Genomic DNA, 21430 nt, shown 5'->3' on the forward strand with positions numbered 1-21430 from the left:
TGTTTTATCTTTCTTGAGATAAGGAGACCAGAATTGAATGAAATGCTCCAGGTGAGGTCGCACTATGAAGCGATACAGAGGCATTATAACATTCTTAATCTTTGTTAACCATCTCTTTTTTAATAATTCCTAGCATCTCATTTGCCCTTTTGGCCGCTTCTGAACATTGGGTGGAAAGTTTCATTGTATTGTCTACAATGACACCCAGATCTTTTTCTTAAAAGATGGGAGCCCATCTGGTAACTATGCAATGTACATTACTTTGCATTTGTCCACATTAAATTTCATCTGCCTTTTGGACACCCAGTCCTCCAATTTCCTAAGGTCTGCCTGCAATTTTTCCATAATCTGTATGCGTTTTATCACCTTTGAACAGTTTAATGTCATCTGTAAATTTAATCACCTCACTAATTGTTTCAATAAGCAAGATAAATAGCACCAGTCCCAGTATAGATCCCTGAGGCACTCCACTATTTATCCTCCTCCATTGAGAAAAATGGAAAAATGGCAATTTAACCCTACCCTTTGTTTTCTATCCAATAAACAATTCCTAATCCACAACTGAATTTTTCCTCCTATCTCATGACTCTTTAGGCTAAAGTAGCTATGCTAATTAATGTTTATAAATAGAAAATGGAAATAAGGTGATCTTTTTATTGGACTAACTTTAATACTTTTTTTTTACTAACTTTCGGAAGCCAAACCCTCTTCTTCAGGTTGCGAGGATACTGTAACAGAAGCATACTGTACTGACCTGAGGGAGGTAATTTTGGCCTCTGAAATCTACTGTAATTTAAAAATGTATTAGTCCAATAAAATGGTGTTATCCTATTTTCCACTTTTGTTTTATTTCTATTTGTTAATTTTAAAGTGGTGATTGGTATTTGCACAGTACTAGGGGACATAAATCACTATTTCTGTTTCTGTGATGTTTTTGCTGCTAGTTTTTGCCAAAGGAAGGTGCCGATAAGCAGCAAACTATGGGTCCTAATCCCTGACACAGCATCAAGCAAAACGCTGGCTTGCCATCATCTTAGGACCACCAAAAATATAGAGCACTGAATGGCATTTAAGTGAAGTGTACACCAAGGGAGAACTATTTCACAATAAGTAACAAGATTCTTTGAATAGTTTAAACAGATAAAGTATTTAATGGTGTGCATTTAATATATATAATTAAGAAAGTAGTGGCATAAGGAGATTTTTTCAGCCAATGTGGTTGGTTCCCTTTCTAGTCTGCATGCAAGATTTATTCTGGCAGCAGACATGGATCTGAGGCCTTTTTTTCCTTTAAAGATCACCTTCCCTCTATCTTTAAATACTCTTCTCCCCCAAGAGAGTCAAGACTTGAATGACTGTGGTTTACTTTTTTGAATATTATCTATGAGAGGTTGTATTGGTTTGTGGATGATTTCAGATCTCTCCATCTGTTTATATTGTTTATATTGACTGGCTTTATACTAACAAACTTTCTCTCAACATCGATAAATCTTCTGCTCTACTACTCCCAATCAAAAATAGTGAATCTTTACCTGGTAAAATTTCTATCAAATCCACTCCTATACAAATGGAAACAAAAATAAAATTATTAGGAGTCATAATCGATAAAGATCTCACCTTTCATGACCAAATCAGTTCAGTTGTAAGAATCTGTTTTTTCAAACTTCGTCTAATCCGTTCATTAACCTCAATCTTAAGAATAGAAGCAATTACAATTCTAGTTCACTCCCTCGTTATTTCTCATTTAGACTATTGCAATTCTCTTTATAATGGCCTCCCACAAAAAGAAACCCGCCGTTTACAATTAATACAAAATACAGCAATAAAACTCATTTATAAAATAGGCAAATATGATCACGTCACCCCGCTTCTGAAAGAGGCACATTGGTTACCTATCACACATCGTATAACCTATAAAATCATTCTGCTTACTTTCAAAATAAATCTCTCACACCAGCCTCTATATCTTTATAAGATACTCATCCCCCATTATTCTCCACGTACTCTGAGGTCAACAGACCAAAAACTTTTACGAATTCCTTCCATAAAAGAGTTCTATTATACCCGGAAAACAAATTTTACAGTTGTCGCCCCAACATTATGGAATGCTCTACCACAACAACTTAGAGAAGAACAACATGTAGATAAATTCAAGACCAATTTGAAGACATTTTTATTTCGAGATGCTTTTGCCTGTTTTTAGTTTCACCTTTTTCCTCTTCCTTTTTTCTTTATTAATTCTTTCTTTTTTTTTTTTTTTTCTCTTCCCCTAATCTTTTGATCTCTTCCTAACTTTTTCTTTATTTCACACTCTTTCTTCTCTTTTTTCTTCTTCATCCCATGGGTTTCAACTTATTTAACCAACCGCTTTAAAAAAGCGACCTTACCCAATATGTTTTTCCCCATTCCCACTTTCTCCCTCTCTTCTCCAAAATATGTAACTTTCCCCCCTCCTTTCCCTCCTATCCTCACTTTCATGTTAGTACTGTTATGTCTTTAATGTTCACCCACTGCATTTTATATTTAAAATTTTTTTTTTCCTTTGTATAAATCTTATTGTGAACTGTCGGTGCCAGATACTTGCTGATGGTCGGTATATTAAAAAGTTAATAAACTTGAAACTTAAACTTGAAACTTTGCTTGAACCCCACTATTTACCCTTCTCCATTCAGAATATTGACCATTTAAACCTACTCTCTGTTTTCTCTTTCATCCAGTTCTTAATCCATAATAGGACATTACCACCTATGCCATGACTTTCTTTTTTTTTTTTTTTTTAATTTTTTATTTATTAAATTTTCATTCTTACAATAAATGCATAGCATAATATATAGTTTATAATAATTATATTTGTATGTACAATATTATATCATATATATTGAATCCCTTTCCCCTGTTATTTGTTTTTTCATTTTTTCTCATATTAATTTCTATATTTCCCACCCTAACCCTATATTATTATTATCAATGTGTTAAGATATCTGATCTTTAGAATATTTAGTCAATGGATCCCATATTTTCTTAAAGTTTTTTATATTTCCTTGTTGTAATGCCAATATTTTCTCCATTTTGTAAATGTGACACACCGAGTTCCACCAGAATGTATAATTTAGCTTGGTATAATCCTTCCAATTTTGTGTGATTTGCTGCATGGCAACTCCTGTCAATATTAAAAGCAATTTGTTATTATTTGCTGATATTGGACTTTGTGTTCTCATTGCAGTACCAAATAATATGGTATCATATGAGAGACCAATATGATTTTCTAGTAATATGTTAATTTGGGGCCAAATTAAGTTCCAAAAGGCTTTTATGCAAGGACAAAAAAATATTAAATGATCTAATGTCCCTATTTCTATTTTACAATGCCAGCATCTATTAGATCTAGTATTATCTATTTTTTGCAAGCGCGTCAGGGTCCATAACTCTCTATGTAATAAAAATATCCATGTTTGACTCATAGATGCTGACTTTGCTAATCTTAATCTCCAGGACCAGAATCTTGGCCATTGAGATGCAGAAATCATCTGTCCAATCTCAATGCTCCAAATATCCCTAAGTCCAGTTTTCTTTTTTTTATTTAGAAATCCATATATTAATTTATACCATTTTGCGGCTTGATGTCCCAAGAAATCCGCCTGGAAACATAAAACTTGCAAACTATATTGGGTATTAAGATCTTTCCATTCAGGGAACCCTACCTGAATGGCTTGCTTCAATTGCATCCATTTAAAATATTGTGTTTTATTTAGTCCAAATTTATTTTGCAATTGTGAAAAACTAAGCAAGGAACCTTCTGATATGACATCATTCAATGTTCTTATTCCTGCATTTATCCATTGTTTCCAGACGATTTTAAATCCGCCAATTCTGATCCTGGAGTTTACCCATATTGATTGATTTAGAGATTTAGCTATTGGTTCTGGTGATAAGTTACTTATGTATCTCAATGTTTTCCAAGTATCTAAAAAGATTCTGTTATCTTTATATCTCTTAGGTATTGTTATGGTAATTAAATGTTCCGGATATAAAGGGAACAGGAGCCGCCATTCTAAATACAGCCAATCTGGTACATTTTCGATAAGATCTGGGAGGATCCAATACATACCCTGTCTTAAAATATAGGCTTGATGATACCTATAAAAATTTGGAAAATTTACCCCCCCTTCCACAATTGGTCTTTGTAATGATACTAAAGCGATTCTTGGTCTTTTCCCAAACCAAACACATTTTGTAAGAATATTGTTAAGTTTTTTATAAAATGACCCCTGAAAAAATATTGGTATCATACTCATTTGATAACAAACCACAGGCAATATCATCATTTTAATTGTTTGAATTCTTCCCCACCAAGAAAGATGTAATGGATTCCATTGCTCACACATTTCTGTTATTTTTTTCAATAAAAGTTTTTCATTCTCTTTGACTGTATCTTCAATTGTATTTTTTATCATAATTCCTAAGTATTTTATTCCATCCTCTTTCCAAATAAATGAATATGGGTCAAATAGTCCTTTCGTACAATGAACATTAATTAGGAGGATTTCAGATTTACTCCAATTAATTTTATATCCAGAAAAAGTGCCAAATTTCTCTAATAAATTAAGTATACATGGAATAGTAGTGTCCGGTTCTTTTAAATATAATAAAATATCATCTGCATATGCAGAAAGTTTAAATTCCCAGTTGGAAAACGTGATTCCCTTTATCTCCTTAATCTTATTTATTGCAATTAATAAAGGTTCTAGGACAATATCAAAAAGTAATGGAGACAAAGGGCATCCTTGTCTAACTCCCCTATGCAAATTAAATCTAGTTGATAAATTATTATTAATATATAATCTTGCACCAGGAGAGCTATACAATGTCTGGATCATTTTAATAAAACCGGAGCCTATACCAAACCATTGTAAAGCTTGATACATAAAAGTCCATTCCACTCTATCAAAAGCTTTTTCTGCATCTAAAGATACTAGAAAAGCTGGATCTTTTATATTTTTTGCTAAATTTAATGAGTGGAATGCTAGTCTAGTATTATTTGATGAATGTCTTTTAGCAATAAATCCTGTTTGATGTACATCAATAATGAAAGGAAGAGCTTTTGCCAATCTAAGTGCTAATATTTTAGCCATTAACTTATTATCCACATTTAATAACGAAATAGGCCTGTAATTTGAAACCAGAGTAGGATCTTTATTTGGTTTTGGTAAGACTATAATTATCGATTCTGCCATAGTACCTGAAATATTTTCATTCTTTATTTGATATTGCCATGACTTTCTAATTTCCTCAGAAGTCTTTCATGAGATACTCTGTCAAATGCCTTTTGAAAATCCAAATACACAATACCAACTAGCCATCTTCATCCACATGTTAATTCACCCCTTCAAAGAAATACCGTAGATTGGTGAGGCAAGATTTTACTTGCCTTTTTCTCATTAATCCATGCTTAAGTGTATGTTCTGTCATTTCCCCCTCCTTTACAAAGCCACACTAACAGCTCGGACACTCATAGGAATTCTATGAGCGTCAAAGCTGTTACCATGGCAGCCAGTGCTAAAAATACTAGTGTGGCTTTGTAAAGGAGGGGGTTTGTTCTATATAATAGTCTCTTCTGATACTATGCTGGATTTTAAAGAAAAATTACAAATTGGTAATAGCTCCGTAAGTTCATTTTTCAACTCTATCAGCATGCTGGGATGTATACCATCCGGTCCAGGCAATTTGCTACTGTTCAATTTGTCAAATTAACCCATTACATTATCCAGTGTTACAGAGATTTGTATGAGTTTCTCTGATTCATCAAAATTGAATACCATTTCTGGCACCAGTAACTCCCCCACGTCTTCCTTGGTGAAGACCAACGCAAAGAATTCATTTAATCTCTCCGTTATGGCCTTGTCTTCTCTGAGAGCCCATTTTACCCCTCAGTCATCTAGCAGACCAACCGATTCTCTTCCCGGCTTCTTGCTTTTAATATACCTAAAGTTTTTACATGTGTTTTTCCTTCCAGCACAATCTTCTTTTCAAGGTCTCTCTTCACCTTCCTTATTAGCGCCTTGCATTTGACTTGACATTCCTTGTGTTGTTTACAATTATTTTCAGTCGGATCCTTCTACTTTTTGAAGGATTCTCTTTTAGCTCTAAGAGCTTTCTTCACCTCACTTGTTAACTACTCTGGCTGCCTTTTGGTCTTCCTTCCTCCATTTTTAATATATGGAATATATCTAGTCTGGGCTTCCACAGCCGATGTACATTTTTTACTTTGCAGGTGCACCTCTAAGTTTCTTTTTTACCATTCTCCTCATGCTATCATAGTCTCCTTTTCTAAAGTTAAATGCTATTGTAATGGATTTCCTGTTCAAACTTATTCCAGGGTTTATATCAAATCTGATCATGTTATGATCATTGTTATCAAGCGACACCAGCACCAGTTTATGATGATTTTGATGACCTATGAACTGAGATATACTGGCAGTTATTAGTTGGTAATGTTTTTTTTAGATTTGTTTATATAAGATATGTATGTTTGTTGTAATCCGCTCAGGATTAAGTGGAATCATTTTTTTTTAAATAAATATCTTCCAGCTCTACCCAACCTCTGCTCTAAGAAATGGCAATGCTTATAATGTATAAAAAATGCAAGATGTTGTGAGTTTGAACTCTTTTGCATGTATACCCCTGTGAAATTGCTGTGTATAAAAGCTTAACTGATTCCCTGAGAGAAGAATGTAAGTATGGATTCTCATTTCATTCGACAAATGCCTTCGATTTCACTCACCAGTCTAGCACTGCTTGCAGCAACAGAAACCCCACTTTGCAAAGTGAAGTCTTTCCGTATTAGAAGATTATGGGGAGCAGCAGCTCGTGCCTGGTGCGATAGTGAAAATGATCTTGTCCTTGCAAGAGGAGCAGACCTCAGGCGGGAATCCGATTCTTTTGCACCTTGTTGACCCTGAAAAAAGAGGTAAAAGATAACAATCTTCCTCTCTTTGACCTTTGTAGGGATGGAGATCTGATAAGTTCTGATCCAGGGCACTGACAGGGTCTGCACGCAGGCAATTCTGAACGCAGGCCAGGTCGGCACACTGACCTAGGTCCTGTGTGCGGATCTAGGCCTGTGTGTGGATCTAGGTCTGTGTTTCTCATTCCCTTTCCCTTCTTGCCATGTAGCCATTCTAAGTAAAGGAAAAATACTAGCATCTTGTCACAAGACTTTTGACACATATTAACCTGACACACATTTACCCTTTTTTCTTATCTTGTATAAGCATCCCTTATATGGGCAACAATCAGACTTTGCCTACAGCTTAAGGCTAAGGAGCATGCATTATAACCTTTGGACTGTCACATGCTTATCTTATTTGAGCTGTCCTTATTTGGTAAGGACATCAACTGACAGGCATTGCATATGTGCATAGACTCAGGCCCTGTCCACGTGTTAATCAGGCCCTTGTCTAAGTGCTGAGTTAGAGGATGATCACGAGGTAAAAGCACGAGGTAATCACGAGGTAAAAAGCATGTACCTATCTTTGTATCCACCAATGTAAAACCATGTACCTTTGTACCCACCAATCATGAGATGTGTAAATGAGGGAGTTACTATGATGTCATTAGCTTAGAAGCATAATAAATAGGGACTCGGAGCTAGTCCTTACTAGCGCCTCCTCCCGATTCTAAGATTGCATGTATGTTTCTTTTGTGGCATTCCTACAGACCTTACAACAACTATGGGCAGACTAGATGGGCCATTTGCCCTTTATCTGCCATCAATATGTAGAAATTCTCACTTTTTTTGGTATGAGGTTCACATATGCACTAGAGAATCAGCATGCCATTTTTTGAAACTCAAAGCCAACTTGTGCTAAATAATATCAGTTCATCTAATATCATGTGGGCGTTATAGTTCTGTCCCTTATTGGATACCGATTACAAGCAACGGCGCTGGTTTTGCAATGAGCAATTTGAGCTAAGTACTCCATAGAGTACTTGAAGAATTAGTTGAAATGAAATGAACTGTTTTGAATTGAATTGCTATAAGTTGGAATGAACTGAATGTCTTGAAATGAATTGAATAAGAATTTTAGTTTACTTCAGTTGAAGAAATTATATACCCTAGCAACTATAATATTTACAGCACATCAGCACTTTTTTCCAAGCACTTTTAGTATTTTTAGTCCTTTAAACACTGAAAGCACTTTCAATCTTGATGAAATTGAAGGAAGTGTAGGATAGATAAAGCAAGAAAGGAATTGATATGGTAAACAATATAAATGAAATGAAACGCATGATGTTAGATGAACTGATATTATTTAGCACAAGTTGGCTTTGAGTTTCAAAAAATGGCATGCTGATTCTCTAATGCAGTGTTCTTCAACCTTTTTACACCCGTGGACTGGCAGAAAAAAAATAATTATTTTGTGGACCGGCAAACTACTAGGACTAAAATTTAAAAACCCCGTTTCCACCCCATCTCCGCGAGCTCGGTCACCACAAATCATCTGATCCCATCCACACAAGCCTCAGTTATGATTTTATATTGAATGTATTTTATTAAAGTATAAAAAGAAACAATATTCTGTACAATTGTCATTTTATAAATACAAATAATTCAGAGCAAGGATCAACAAAACCCCTGTCTCCCCTCCCCTTCACATATATCCCCTCTACTATTAAGAAAACTGAACAAGCCAAATTATTACAGAATGCTACACAGAAATATCATGCTAACAGAATACTGCAGTCACACATGACAGGAATAGTTTTAGGGGAGTGCAACTGCCCCCTGGTCAGAGAGCGCCCTAAGCCAGCTGGAAGCTAAAGAAGCACTTCCTGGGTTTTGCAGTCCCCAGTTATGTCTAACACCAGCTCTAGCAGGATATATATTTCAAATCTGATATATTCTAATCACAAAATAGAAATAAAATTATTTTTTTCTACCTTTTGTCGTCTCTGGTTTCTGCTTTCAATCTTCTTTTCACTCTCTTCCTTCCAGCGTCTCCCTCTCTGTCTCTTCAATCCAGCATCTGCCCCTTCCATCCACTGTCTGTCCTCTCCCCCTTCCATATGGTATCTGTCTTCTTTCTATGCCCCTCTCCCCTTTCCATCCAGCTTGTACCCCTCTCTCCTTTTTACATGATTCATTCCAACTTCATTGCTCTCTTCATTTTTATCTCTCCTACACCAGCTCTATCATCGTTGTCCCTCTCTGCTTATTTTTCTGCTGACCCCTTCCTATCATCAATCTCTCTACTTTCTCATGCCTGTGTCTCCCCTTCCCCTCCTCTAATCTCTCTGCCAGCTGTTTCCTTCCTTTTTTCATTCTCCCTTCCCTCCTCCTCCTGTCCAGCAGTAACTCTCTTCCCTTCCTCCCCTCCCAGCAGCATCTCTCCTTCTCCCTCTCCAGTAACAGCTGTCCCTTTTTTCCCTTGCCCAGCAGCTTCCCAGACTCTTTTCCCTCCTCCCCTCCCAGCAGCATCTCTCCTTCTCCTTCCCTCCAGGTCCAGTAGCAGCTGTCCCTTTTTTCCCTTGCCCAGCAGCTTCCCAGATTCATTTCCCTCCTCCCCTCCCAGCAGCATCTCTCCTTCTCCTTCCCTCCAGGTCCAGTAGCAGCTGTCCCTTTTTTTCCCTTGCCCAGCAGCTTCCCAGATTCATTTCCCTCCTCCCCTCCCAGCAGAATCACTCCTTCTCCCTCTTCAGTAGCAGCTGTCCCTTTTTTTCCTTGCCCAGCAGCTTCCCAGATTCCTTTCCCTCCTCCCCTCCCAGAAGCATCTCTCCTTCTCCTTCTCCCTCTCCAGTAGCAGCTGTCCCTTTTTTTCCCTTGCCCAGCAGCTTCTGATAGTGGTTTTCTCCCCTCCCAGCAGCTCTTCTTACTTCCCAGCGCAGCGATTCATGAAGGCAGCCTCGGGTCCTTTCTTGGGTCGTGCCGCCTCTGAGGAAAGAGGAAGTTGCATCATCAGAGGCAGCCGCGACTCAGCAAAAGCCCCGAGGCTGCCTTCGTGAATCGCTGCGCTGGGAAGTAAAGGAGAGCTGCAGAGAAGGGAGAAAACTACTGTTGGAGGATCCCCAAGACCTCTCCGGCCCCCAGACTTCAGACTTCCTGCCAGGCCCTGCGCGGACTGGCAGGAAGTTGAAGTAAGTCAATCTTGCTGGCCCTGCGCGGACCGGCAAAAATTTCCTGCAGACCAACACCGGTCCGCGGACTGGCGGTTGAAGAACTGTGCTCTAATGCATATGTGAACCTCATACCAAAAAAAGTGAGAATTGCTACATATTGACCACACTAGTATTAATGAATGAAACTTTTTAAATTAAACAATAAGTTTTTTATTAAATTATTTAAATAGTGGTAATTAAGTCAAAAAGTTTTTGTGTTTTTTTTAAAAATAATTCTTTATTCATTTTTAAAAACTTACATCAAGTGTACAATTAATAAAACATTTCAGTCAAAAAGTTAATAAGTTATTTAATTAATAAAATAAACAATTTGGTAGGGAGGTGGGGAATAAGCCGGTGGTGGTGAAGGCAAAAGATTAATTCACTTTTCTTTTGAAGAAGTCCCAGTATGGGAAGATTTACTCCTAAATCTGAGGCTTGTCCCCGTAGTATTTAAAATATTTAAAAGATCTAAAGTTTATTTAAATTTAATATATTAAGTGTTATGATTTAATAAGTAAAGTCAGAATCGGTGTCTTTTTTTTTTTTTTTTTTTGTGAATGGTTCCAACTATTCAGGAACATAACATAATAGCAGATTTCTAGACCGCATAGCCATGAGTTCAATGCGGTTAACAAAAGATTATGCTATGAAAAAATACAGGAATAATATCTAATATACAGAAATCTAATTGATCAAAAATTAGAAAAAAAGAAAATATTTTTAACAGTTTTCTAAAATATTCATAAGATGTGGATCTAATTAATAATGGTTGCAAATCTTTGTCATAGTAAGCTGCTTGGTAGGAAAGACAATGCCCAATGTCCTTTCCATTTTGTACATATGACATAGTGTATTCCAGCAAAAACTATAATTAAGCTTTTTACAATTCTTCCAATTGTTTGTAATTTGTTGTATGGCGACTCCTGTCATGCCAAATAATACTGTATCATAAGACAATGCCACTGGATTTTCTAATAGACAGTTAATTTGGCCCCATATTGAATTCCAAAATGACAAAATAAACAGACAATAGAACAATAAATGATCTAAAGTCCCTGCTTCGAGATGACAATGCCAACACCTATTCGACTTAGAGCTATCTAACTTTTGTAAACGAACTGGGGTCCAGAATGCTCTATGTAACAGAAAAAAACATGTTTGTTTCATAGATGCCGACATTGCACATCTCAACCTCCAAGACCAAATTCTTGACCATTGAGTCGCAGAAATTTGGTGCTTGATCTCAATACTCTTTCATTTTCTAATTAGAGATCCTTTATTTTTATCCCATGCTTTTTTGTATTCCATAACTGTTTTCCTCTCCACCACTTCCCTTGGGAGGGCATTCCAGGCATCTACCACCCTCTCCATGAAAAATAATTTCCTAACATTGCTTCTGAGTCTTCCTCCCTGAACCTCAAATTATGCCCTCTAGCTTTACCATTTTCTCTGCTCTGGAAAAGATTTGGTTTTATATTAATACCTTTCAAGTATTTAAACATTGGGGACGTGGCTTGGTGGTGCACGAGAATGGTTGGGTAGAGAAAGAGCTCCGCACTAACAGACATTTTAAGTGAAATAAAATAGGGAAAGTTAATTTTGTTTTTAAAATACAAAGTTTCACATATCAAAATGGCTTCGGGGAAGCAAACAAAAGCTGATTCGGTGATTACGAAAGGGAGTGCAAAAAGATCCAAACCCGAACCTGCAACTCCGTCGAAGTCTCCATTACCGAAAGATAGAAAGGATGAAGATGAAATACTCAAAGAGCTTAGAGAAATCAAGGAGATTGTTTTAAACAACGCAAGGAAGTTGAAAGATCTTCAGGAAGAAGTTTCCACACTTAATAAAAGAACAGGAGTGATTGAAATGAAAACAGCAACTTGAAATGAGGCAGAAATAACTCAGTTTATACTTGATAGGGAGAAAATTGAAAGACTTACCCGAGACCTGGAGGATTGCTCTAACTGGGAGAAGAGGAGCAATTTAAGGATCTTAGGGTTACCAGAAGGGGTGGAGAAACTTAACCCAATATCTTTCCTGGAAACCTTTCTTCTGAAAATACTGCCACTTAAAACAAAGTTCCCAATTGAGATCGAGTGTGCACATAGGATCCCTACTAGAAGATCAGATAATCAAGTAGGTCCACATCCTTTAATTTTCACTTGGCCAAGGAGAATAAAAATTAAGATGCCAGGACGCTCGAATTCACATAGTTCCTGATTTTGCAAGAACTACTACTGATAAAAGAAAAAGATTTCTAGAGTTTAGACCACAATTAAGATAGCACAGTTACTTACTGTAACAGGTGTTATCCAGGGACAGTAGGCAGATATTCTCTACATGTGGGTGACCTCATCCACGGAGCCCCGACGCGGACAGCTTTTCAAGTAAACTTGATTGAAGATTTCAAGTTTGCTGGTGCTGCACCACGCATGTGTGTGCTTTCCCGCTCCACTAGAGGGCGCATCCCCTCCTCGTGGTCTTCAGTTCAGATAGCTAGCAAGGAAGCCAACCCCGGGGAGGTGGGAGGGTTGCGAGAATATCTGCCTGCTGTCCCTGGATAACACCTGTTACGGTAAGTAACTGTGCTTTATCCCAGGACAAGCAGGCAGCATATTCTCTACATGTGGGTGACCTCCAAGCTAAGCAAAAAAGGGATGGAGGGAAGCTGGCAATTTAGGAAAACAGATTACGCAAAACCAACTGGCCAAACCGGCTGTCGCTCCTGGACAAAGTATCCAGACAGTAGTGTGAGGTGAAAGTATGAACCGAAGACCAAGTAGCAGCCTTGCAGATCTCCTCAATTGGTGTGGACCTAATGTAAGCGACAGAAGCCGCCATCTCCCGGACTTAATGTCCGTAACCCGACCATGCAGCGAGAGACCAGCCTGAGCGTAGCAAAAAGAAATACAAGCAGCCAACCAGTTGGACAAGGTGCGCTTGGAAACAGGATGCCCTAACCGATTAGGATCAAAGGACAAGAAAAGTTGAGGACTCGTCCAATGAGACTGGGTGCGTTGGAGATAGAAAGCCAACGCTCTCTTACAGTCAAGAGAGTGAAGCGCCACCTCACCAGGATGAGAATGGGGCTTAGGAAAAAACACCGGAAGGACAATAGACTGATTAAGGTGGAAATCCGACACCACCTTAGGCAAGAACTTGGGATGAATGCGCAGAATCACCTTGTCATGATGAAAGACAGTAAAAGGTGGGTGCAGCTCACTAACTCTGCGAGCAGATGTGAGAGCAAGCAGAAAGATCACCTTCCAAGTAAGGAACTTCAGATGAGCTTTGTCCATGGAAATTATTATTGGAAAACAATGTCAAGTAGACTTTTTAAGAAAGATTAGATATTCTTAAAAGTGATTTAATTGATTATTAAGTAATGATGTTATTTACTAATGAGATAAATTGAATAATATTTATATAGTAGTTTTAATGGTATATGCTGATTTGATTATAGAAAAGATTTTAATAGATACAATAGGGGTTAATGATAATCAATTTACGGAGATTATTAACTGTTTATATATTATATAATATTGAGATAAATAATATCAAGTAATGAAGATAAGCAATTTTATAATAGATTTTACATACAATTTGAAATTAATTTTAGGAATGATTGAGACACATATTTATGAATGTTGATAAAATTTATACAAGGGTAAGAAATTAGAAGGATTTTATTCTGAGTTCCTTAATTGGATAGAGTTTAAAGTTCCAATATATATTTACTTCTGTACTATTTGATAATAATATAAAATATTAATTAATGATTAGTTAATATGACAAAATTTATAAGGGGTTAGATGAATTAGTATGATAATTTATGTATAATTCTAGTCTGTTGGGGTTTTTTGTTACCTGGTCTAATATATGCGTTTCTCAAGTTTTCACTATTAACAATAAGAGGGGGGAAGGGAGGGAGTGGAAGGGGTAGAGAGGATGGGATAGAGGTAGATTTATTTTATATTCAGTTTAAAAATTTAGAAAATGGTATGTGTTTATAAAAATCTAATTAAATTTACATATTTATTTTGGTTCAGATATTTTGAAGATAAAATTTATAATGGAGTTTAAAATCTTTTCACTAAATGATAATGGTCTCAACCATCAAATTAAGAGGAAAAAAATGCTTACCTTTTTGAAAAACCAAAATGCTGATATATATTATATACAGAAAACACATCTATCAGCTGTAGAGTCAAAGAAATTGGAGGGCGATTGGGTGAAACAGTGTTTTTTTTTTGCCCCTGCGGTGGGAAAAAAAAGTGGGGGTTGCCATCCTAATAAATCCCAATAATACAGCTAATTTTCAATTGATTGATTCAGATCCCTTGGGTAGGTTATTTTGGCAAGTTTCAGAAGATCTGGGGACCATTAGCAGATTTCTGTAATGAATGAAATCATTTTCCCATAATAAAAATCTTATTAAGAAGGGAGGGGGGGTGGGTTCATTTTATTTAATTTATCTCATAAAATATTTGTCATTATTTTTATTATAATTGTTATGTGTATTGGGAGGGGAGGGAAAGGAGGGGTTTAAATTTTAATAACAATTATTATACATATTAGGTAATACATATATTTCAGTTATTATTGTTCATAAATACAGAATAATATATTGTATTTACAGTGGTACATGAAAGGAATTCAAGTGTATGTTTTATGAGATCATTTTAAATTTCTATGTTACACTTGTGGATGTATGAAAATGAATAAAAAATTTAAACTCAAACCTTGGGTAGGTGGTTACATGTGGAAATGAGCATGGGAAATAATACCCTGGCACTGTTCAATGAGTATGCCCCTAATTCGAATCAAACTGAATTTTTTAGAACATTACAACAATTGATACTCCCACTGGCTGCTTCTAATATTGTAGTGGCTGGAGATTTTAATGCTGTTATGGATCCCTTGATGGATAATTAGGACTAGATAATTTGGTGCAATCTTGTGATTTGAAAGATATATGATGGATACTTCATTTTAATGAATAGGAATTTTTCTTCTGTTCGCATGTTCATAAATCTTTCTCAAAAATAGATTATATTTTCATCTCAAATCAAATAGTCCAGCAAGTGACACAAGCCTCTATAGATCCAATCATTTTGTCTGATCACGGTGGAGTGTGGATTGAATTTAAATTTGATGAACAAGATAATAATAGATCTGTGTGGAGATTCGATAATACATTGATTGCGGATTCAAATTTCCATGAAGAATTTCAGTTAAAAATGAATGAATTTTTTCAAATTAATACCTCAGAAGAAATTAACATAGAAATATTATGGGATGCATTTAAGGCTACCATGAGAGGTCATATTATCTCATATTCTGCATATATTAGAAAGCAACTTAAAAAGCAATTTTCTAATTTGGAAAAAAAAATTAATTATCTGGCGTCTAAATTGATTGATAAATGGGAGCAAAATACTCTGCAAGCTCTATTAAAAGCAAAAGGTAAATATGAGATATCTTCAAAATTGGTAAGGAAAGATTTGTTTTCTCAGCAGACTCTGTATTATGGAAACTCAAATAAGGCGAGAAAATTATTGCAAATTATCTTAAAGCAAAGAAAAGAAGAACAAAAATTATTGCAATTAAAGATGAGAATGGATATACACATACTCAAAATGGAAATATTTTAAGTCAATGTCAAAATTTTTATAAAGACTTATATTCTTCTGAGCCTTTTTTTTTCTTTTTTTTCTTATCTCTTTCTTTTTTTAAAAAAAATTTATTTATTCATTTTTGAAATCTTACAAGTGAATTAAACATAATATAATCAATTATCATATGACACTTGTAATTACAAACAAATCTTATCATATAAAATAAATCCCCCCCTTTTGTTAAATTCCTATTTCCAAATGATATACAATCCCCATCCCATCCCTATATATCTACTACCAATGTGCTATGAAATCTGATCATTAGAATAACTAGTATGACTATTTGGTACAGCAATGAGAACTCAGAGTCCGATTTCTGCTAATAATAACAAGTTATTATTAATATTGACAGGGGTCGCCATGCAACAAATTACTCAAAATTGGAAGGATTATACTAAATTAAATTATACATTTTGGTGGAATTCAGTTTGTCATATATATAAAATGGAAAAGATGTTAGCGTTACAACAAGGGATTCTTCTGAGCCTTATGATGATAAGGAAAAAGATGGATTAGAATTTTTAAAATGAATTAATAGACCGAAAATTCCTGAGCATATAAAAAAAAGTTTAGAAGAGCCTATATCATTAAAAGAATTAGAAACAGCGTTGAAGTCTCTTAGAGTTGGATCCGCTCCAGGTGGTGATGGTTTTACGGTAGAGTTTTATAAATTATTTCAAATTACCCTTTTACCTCATTTATTAAATTTATATCAGACTCAATTAACTAAGGGTTGCATTACAGGTACTATGGTAGAATCTTTAACTATAGATTTGCCAAAGCCAAATAAAGATCCTACTTTGGTTTCAAATTACAGGCCTATCTCGCTAATCAATGTAGATGGAAAACTTTTAGCAAAGACATTGGCTTTACGTTTAGCTAAGGCTCTCCCTTTTATTATTGACATGCACCAAACTGGGTTTGTTGCTAAGAGACATTCATCTAATAACACCAGATTGGCTTTTCATATGTTAAATTTAACAAAAGCCATGAACGATCCGGTTTTTTCTGTGTCTTTAGATGCAGAAAAAGCCTTTGATCGGGTGGAATGGACCTTCATGTATCAAACATTAGATTGGTTTGGCATAGGTTCAGGATTTATACAAATGATTCAAACATTGTATAGCTCCCGGCTGCTAATTGTATATAAATAATAATTTCTCAGAGCGTTTTAATCTACAGAGGAGGGTTAGACAAGGCTGTCCCTTATCTCCTTTGCTTTTTGATATTGTATTAGAACCCTTATTAGCGATTCAGCAAGTGAAGGAGATACAGGGTATTCCTTATTCAGATCGGGAATACAAGGTCTTTGCATATGCAGATGATATACTGCTTCATTTGAAAAATCCAGAAACAACCATTCCATGCTTACTTGATTTGATAGAGAAATTTGGAAAATTTTCAGGATATAAGATAAATTGGAGCAAATCTTCCACTTAATGTGCATTGTAGAAAAGGCTTGTTTGATTCATTCTCCTTTGTATGGAAGGAGGATGGACTAAAATATTTAGGTATTTGGATAAAAAATACGCTGGAAGACACAATGAAAGAGAATGAAAAATTTTTATTACAGAAGGTAACAAATGTGTGAGCAATGGAATCCTTTACATCTTTCTTGGTGGGGGAGAGCTCAAACCATCAAAATGATGGTTTTGTCTGTGGTTTGTTATCATATGGGTATGATACCAGTTTTTTCCAGGGGTCCTTTTATAAAAAATTAAATCGTATTCTTACAAAATTTATTTGGCTGGGTAAAACTCCTAGAATTGCTTTAGTATCTTTACAAAAGCCCATTACAGAGGGTGGGGTAAATTTTCCCAATTTTTATAGGTATCATCAAGCCTATATTTTGCGCCAGGATATGTATTGGGTCCTCCCAGAGCTCACTGACAATACCCCAGACTGGTTGTGGTTGGAATGGTGACTCATGTTTCCTTTACGTTTATGTCATGTTCTCAGTATCAAAATGCCTAGATTGTATAAAGAAAATAGAATATTAATGGATATATGGAAAACCTTACATTATGTCAGTAATTTAACACCTATTCCAATACATAAATCAACAAGTCAAACTATATGGCTAAACTCCAAGATTCAAATTGGTGGATTTAAGGTCATCTGGAAGCATTGGATGATAGCAGGTATATGTATTTTAGACGATGTCATTTCAAATGGTAAACTGCTTGATTTTTCACAGTTGCAACATAAATATGCTCTTAATAAATCACAAAGTTTCAGATGGTGGCAACTGAAGCAGGCTATTCAGGCAGGGTTCCCTGAATGGAAAAACCTTAACAGTCAATATAGTTTGGAATTTTTATGCTTTCAGGTGGATTTCCTGGGACACCAGGCCGTGCAGTGGTATAAATTGATAGTTGGATTTATAAATAAAAAGCCAAAAACTGGTCTGAGAGATATTTGGAGCATTGAACCAACTGGAGGGGAGGAGGCCTGGCCCTGCTTTACAAATCATTTTTCAATGTCCAGCTCCTTGAAAAGGGCAGCCATACATCACTAGAATTCTTGCTAGCCTCAGTAAACGATGAACTCCATCCCTACCCATTAGGTATCCTGCTACTTTACTGCCCACCCACCCCCTGGAACAAATCCTCCGAACTCGTCCTAGAGACCATAACAAGGGCCTTCCTAAAATTCCAGAGACTATTGATCATTGGCGATATTAACCTCCACCTAGACGATATCACCAACAAGGATGCAACCGATTTCAACGACTTCCTCACCTCTCTCGGTTTCACTGCCCCTCCGCCCACCCCTACCCATGATAAGGGGCATACTCTAGATATCATCAGCTTCCTCGATCTGACGGAACACAAAACTTCTGTTGAAGAAGCGCATTGGGAACATGTCCCCTGGTCTGATCACCTTCTTGGCTCCGTCTGCCTTCCCATTTTCATGTTCCATCTGGTTACTCCTCCCCGAGCCACAAACTATATCATCTACCGCAAAAAAATCATGAGTGAACAGTTCTGGTCCCAATTTCTCAACCAACTCCCTCCTTCTCCTGACCATACCGACCCTGACTCCAACTGGCACAACTGGGTAACCCTTTCTGAATCCACTTACCGCGCTCTTGCTCCCCTCTGTACTAAACCTATCTCCCACTCCCGCAAAGCTCCCTAGTATCTTCCATATCATAGGGAATTGAAGCAGAAATGTCGAGCACTGGAGCGTAAATTTAAAAAATCAAAATCCCCTTCTGACAGACAATCCTGGAGAGACAATATCAAGCTCTACAACACGGTATTGACAAAAGCAAGAAAAAATTTCTATGGTGACAAAATCACCAGATCAAAAAACCAAACTAGTACACTGTTCAACATCTGGCGTAATTTAACCTCAAAAAATTACTCCACCTCCCCCTCTCTCCATCATCTGCTAACGACCTAGCCAAATTTTTTAACGATAAGATAATTACCATAAGAAGCTCTTTCCCCCCAACTATCTCCTACAATTCTCTATCTCCCAACGACTCCAACACTATCCCTGCTGATAGATCCTGGACTGCCTTCGAAATAGCCTCCGAATCCCAGATCTCTAAACTTTGTCTCAAATTGAAATCCTGCAAATGTATCCTAGATCCTTTCCCATCCTACCTTTACGATAACATTCCTGTGCAGACCATCTCCTCCCTCACCAATCTTGTAAACACTGCCCTACAATCTGTCCTGTTCTCTACAGAAATGGGACACATTGCCTTATCCCCTCTTTTGAAAAAAGCTGATCTCGACCCTTCCTCACCATCGAACTACCGCCCCATAGCAAACATCCCCCTCCTAACCAAACTGCTTGAGTCCATAGTTGCTACCCAGCTATCTTCTTATCTAGAGAGATTCTCCATTCTCTCCCCCTATTAACATGGCTTTAGACCCAGCTTCAGCACCGAGTCCCTCCTTGTCTCCCTAATATCAAAGGTGCAACAACTACATTCTCGAAACAAATTTGCTGTTCTGTTACAATTCGACCTCTCTGCAGCTTTTGATGTCGTCCACCACGACATACTACTTTAGCAACTTTCCGAGATAGGAATTGATTCCACCGTTCTTAATTGGTTTTCAAACTTCCTTCGTTCTCACTCCTACACTGTCAACTCTATATGGCACCATGTCCACTCCTTGGTCTCCTTCTTGCGGTGTCCCTCAGGGATCACCCCTTTCCCCTATCCTTTTTAATATCTATATGTCCTCATTGAAGCTCTTCCAGCTTTCCCCCCTTGAAACAATCTACACATACGCCGACGATATCCTTGTCCTTCTTGAAACAGACCAGAACCTCACCAACCTCCACGATAACATAACATCCTACATAATGAGACTCCACTCCTGGTCTCTCTCGGTATAGATGAAACTAAATGAATCAAAAACAAAATTACTCTGGCTCGGCCCAAAGTTAGAACACCTGCCCACCCTCTTCGCACTGCCCTCAGGCACTGCCTTACACCTTGAGTTCTCAAGCAAGGTCCTTGGCATCATTATCGATTCCTCTCTCTCTCTCTCAACGACCACCTCAACTCCTTGACAAAATCATGCTTTTTCAGCCTCCACATGCTAAGGAAAGCAAGACCCTTTTTCCGCCAAAAACATTTCGCCGTCCTTGTCCAATCCATCATCCTCTCCAAACTTGACTATTGTAATGCCATTTACCTATCAAAGACTCCAGCTTATTCAGAACACGGCAGCCAAGCTGATTTTTGCAAAACGTAAATCTGACCACGTCTCCCCACTCCTGGCCAATCTTCATTGGCTCCCAGTGATTTCCAGAGTCCAATTCAAATGCTCTTGCTTCCTTCCCTAATCCCACTTTCTTTCAACTCCTCGTGCCCTGACTCCACCAGGACCGCCCATAAATTAAAACTATCCTTCCCCTCCCTACATTGTATTCTCCACGCAGGTAAACTGGGAAAATCACTTCTTTTCAAAATCACAGGTCTCTGGAATGACCTTACAATCCCGCTGCGGAACCTGAGCTCCCTCCATTTATTCCGTAAGCAACTAAAAACCTGGCTCTTCTCTAACATGTAATTTCTTTTCCCTTACTTTTCCACTCGATTTATTACATTACATTACATTACATTAGTGATTTTTATTCCGCTTGTGCCTTGCGGTTCTAAGCGGATTACAAGTTAGAAGACTGGACATTTCCAGTAGCATTGCAGTACATATAATCAAGAATGCGTTAAGTTACAATTGTTGTTCTGGACTTTTCCAGGATAAATTGGTAGTAGATAGTAGATAGTGATAGGTTGTTTAGACGAATAGAGATAATATTGTCCGGATTCTGTTGTTTAGACGAGTAGAGATAATACTGTCCGGATTCGGGTGTTGCTGGTGGTGGTGTTTGGGTAGTCATGAGAGCATTTTCTAATACTTTTGTGAGGTTATGATGATGGGAAGTGTTTTTTGAAGAGATGAGTTTTGATTTCTTTTCGGAATGCTTTAATGTCTATTGATTTGGTCAGTAGATTGGTGATGGTAGTATCGATCTTTGCTGCCTGTGTCGCTAAAAGGCTGTCATATAGTTTCTTTCGTCGTGTTCCTTTGAGAGGGGGGTGAGTGAATAGGCTCTGGGTTCTC

At 37.0% G+C, this 21430-nt stretch overlaps 1 protein-coding gene across 4 annotated transcripts in view; it reads right to left on the minus strand.

Annotated features, from left to right (window-relative positions):
* The window catches only part of MAPK15 (mitogen-activated protein kinase 15), a 269713-nt gene that overhangs the window by 24627 nt on the left and 223656 nt on the right, over window positions 1–21430 (minus strand). For 3 of the 4 annotated variants that reach the window (XM_033933020.1, XM_033933019.1, XM_033933021.1), the window contains one exon: window positions 6782–6955. In XM_033933020.1, the coding sequence (XP_033788911.1) occupies window positions 6782–6955 (174 nt within the window). Of the gene's footprint in view, window positions 1–1535; window positions 1560–6781; window positions 6956–21430 lie in introns of those variants that run through there. The other variant, XM_033933022.1, reaches the window with a different exon arrangement.

The sequence above is a fragment of the Geotrypetes seraphini genome, chromosome 2, assembly GCF_902459505.1.
Source record: "Geotrypetes seraphini chromosome 2, aGeoSer1.1, whole genome shotgun sequence".
Lineage (NCBI taxonomy): Eukaryota > Metazoa > Chordata > Amphibia > Gymnophiona > Dermophiidae > Geotrypetes > Geotrypetes seraphini.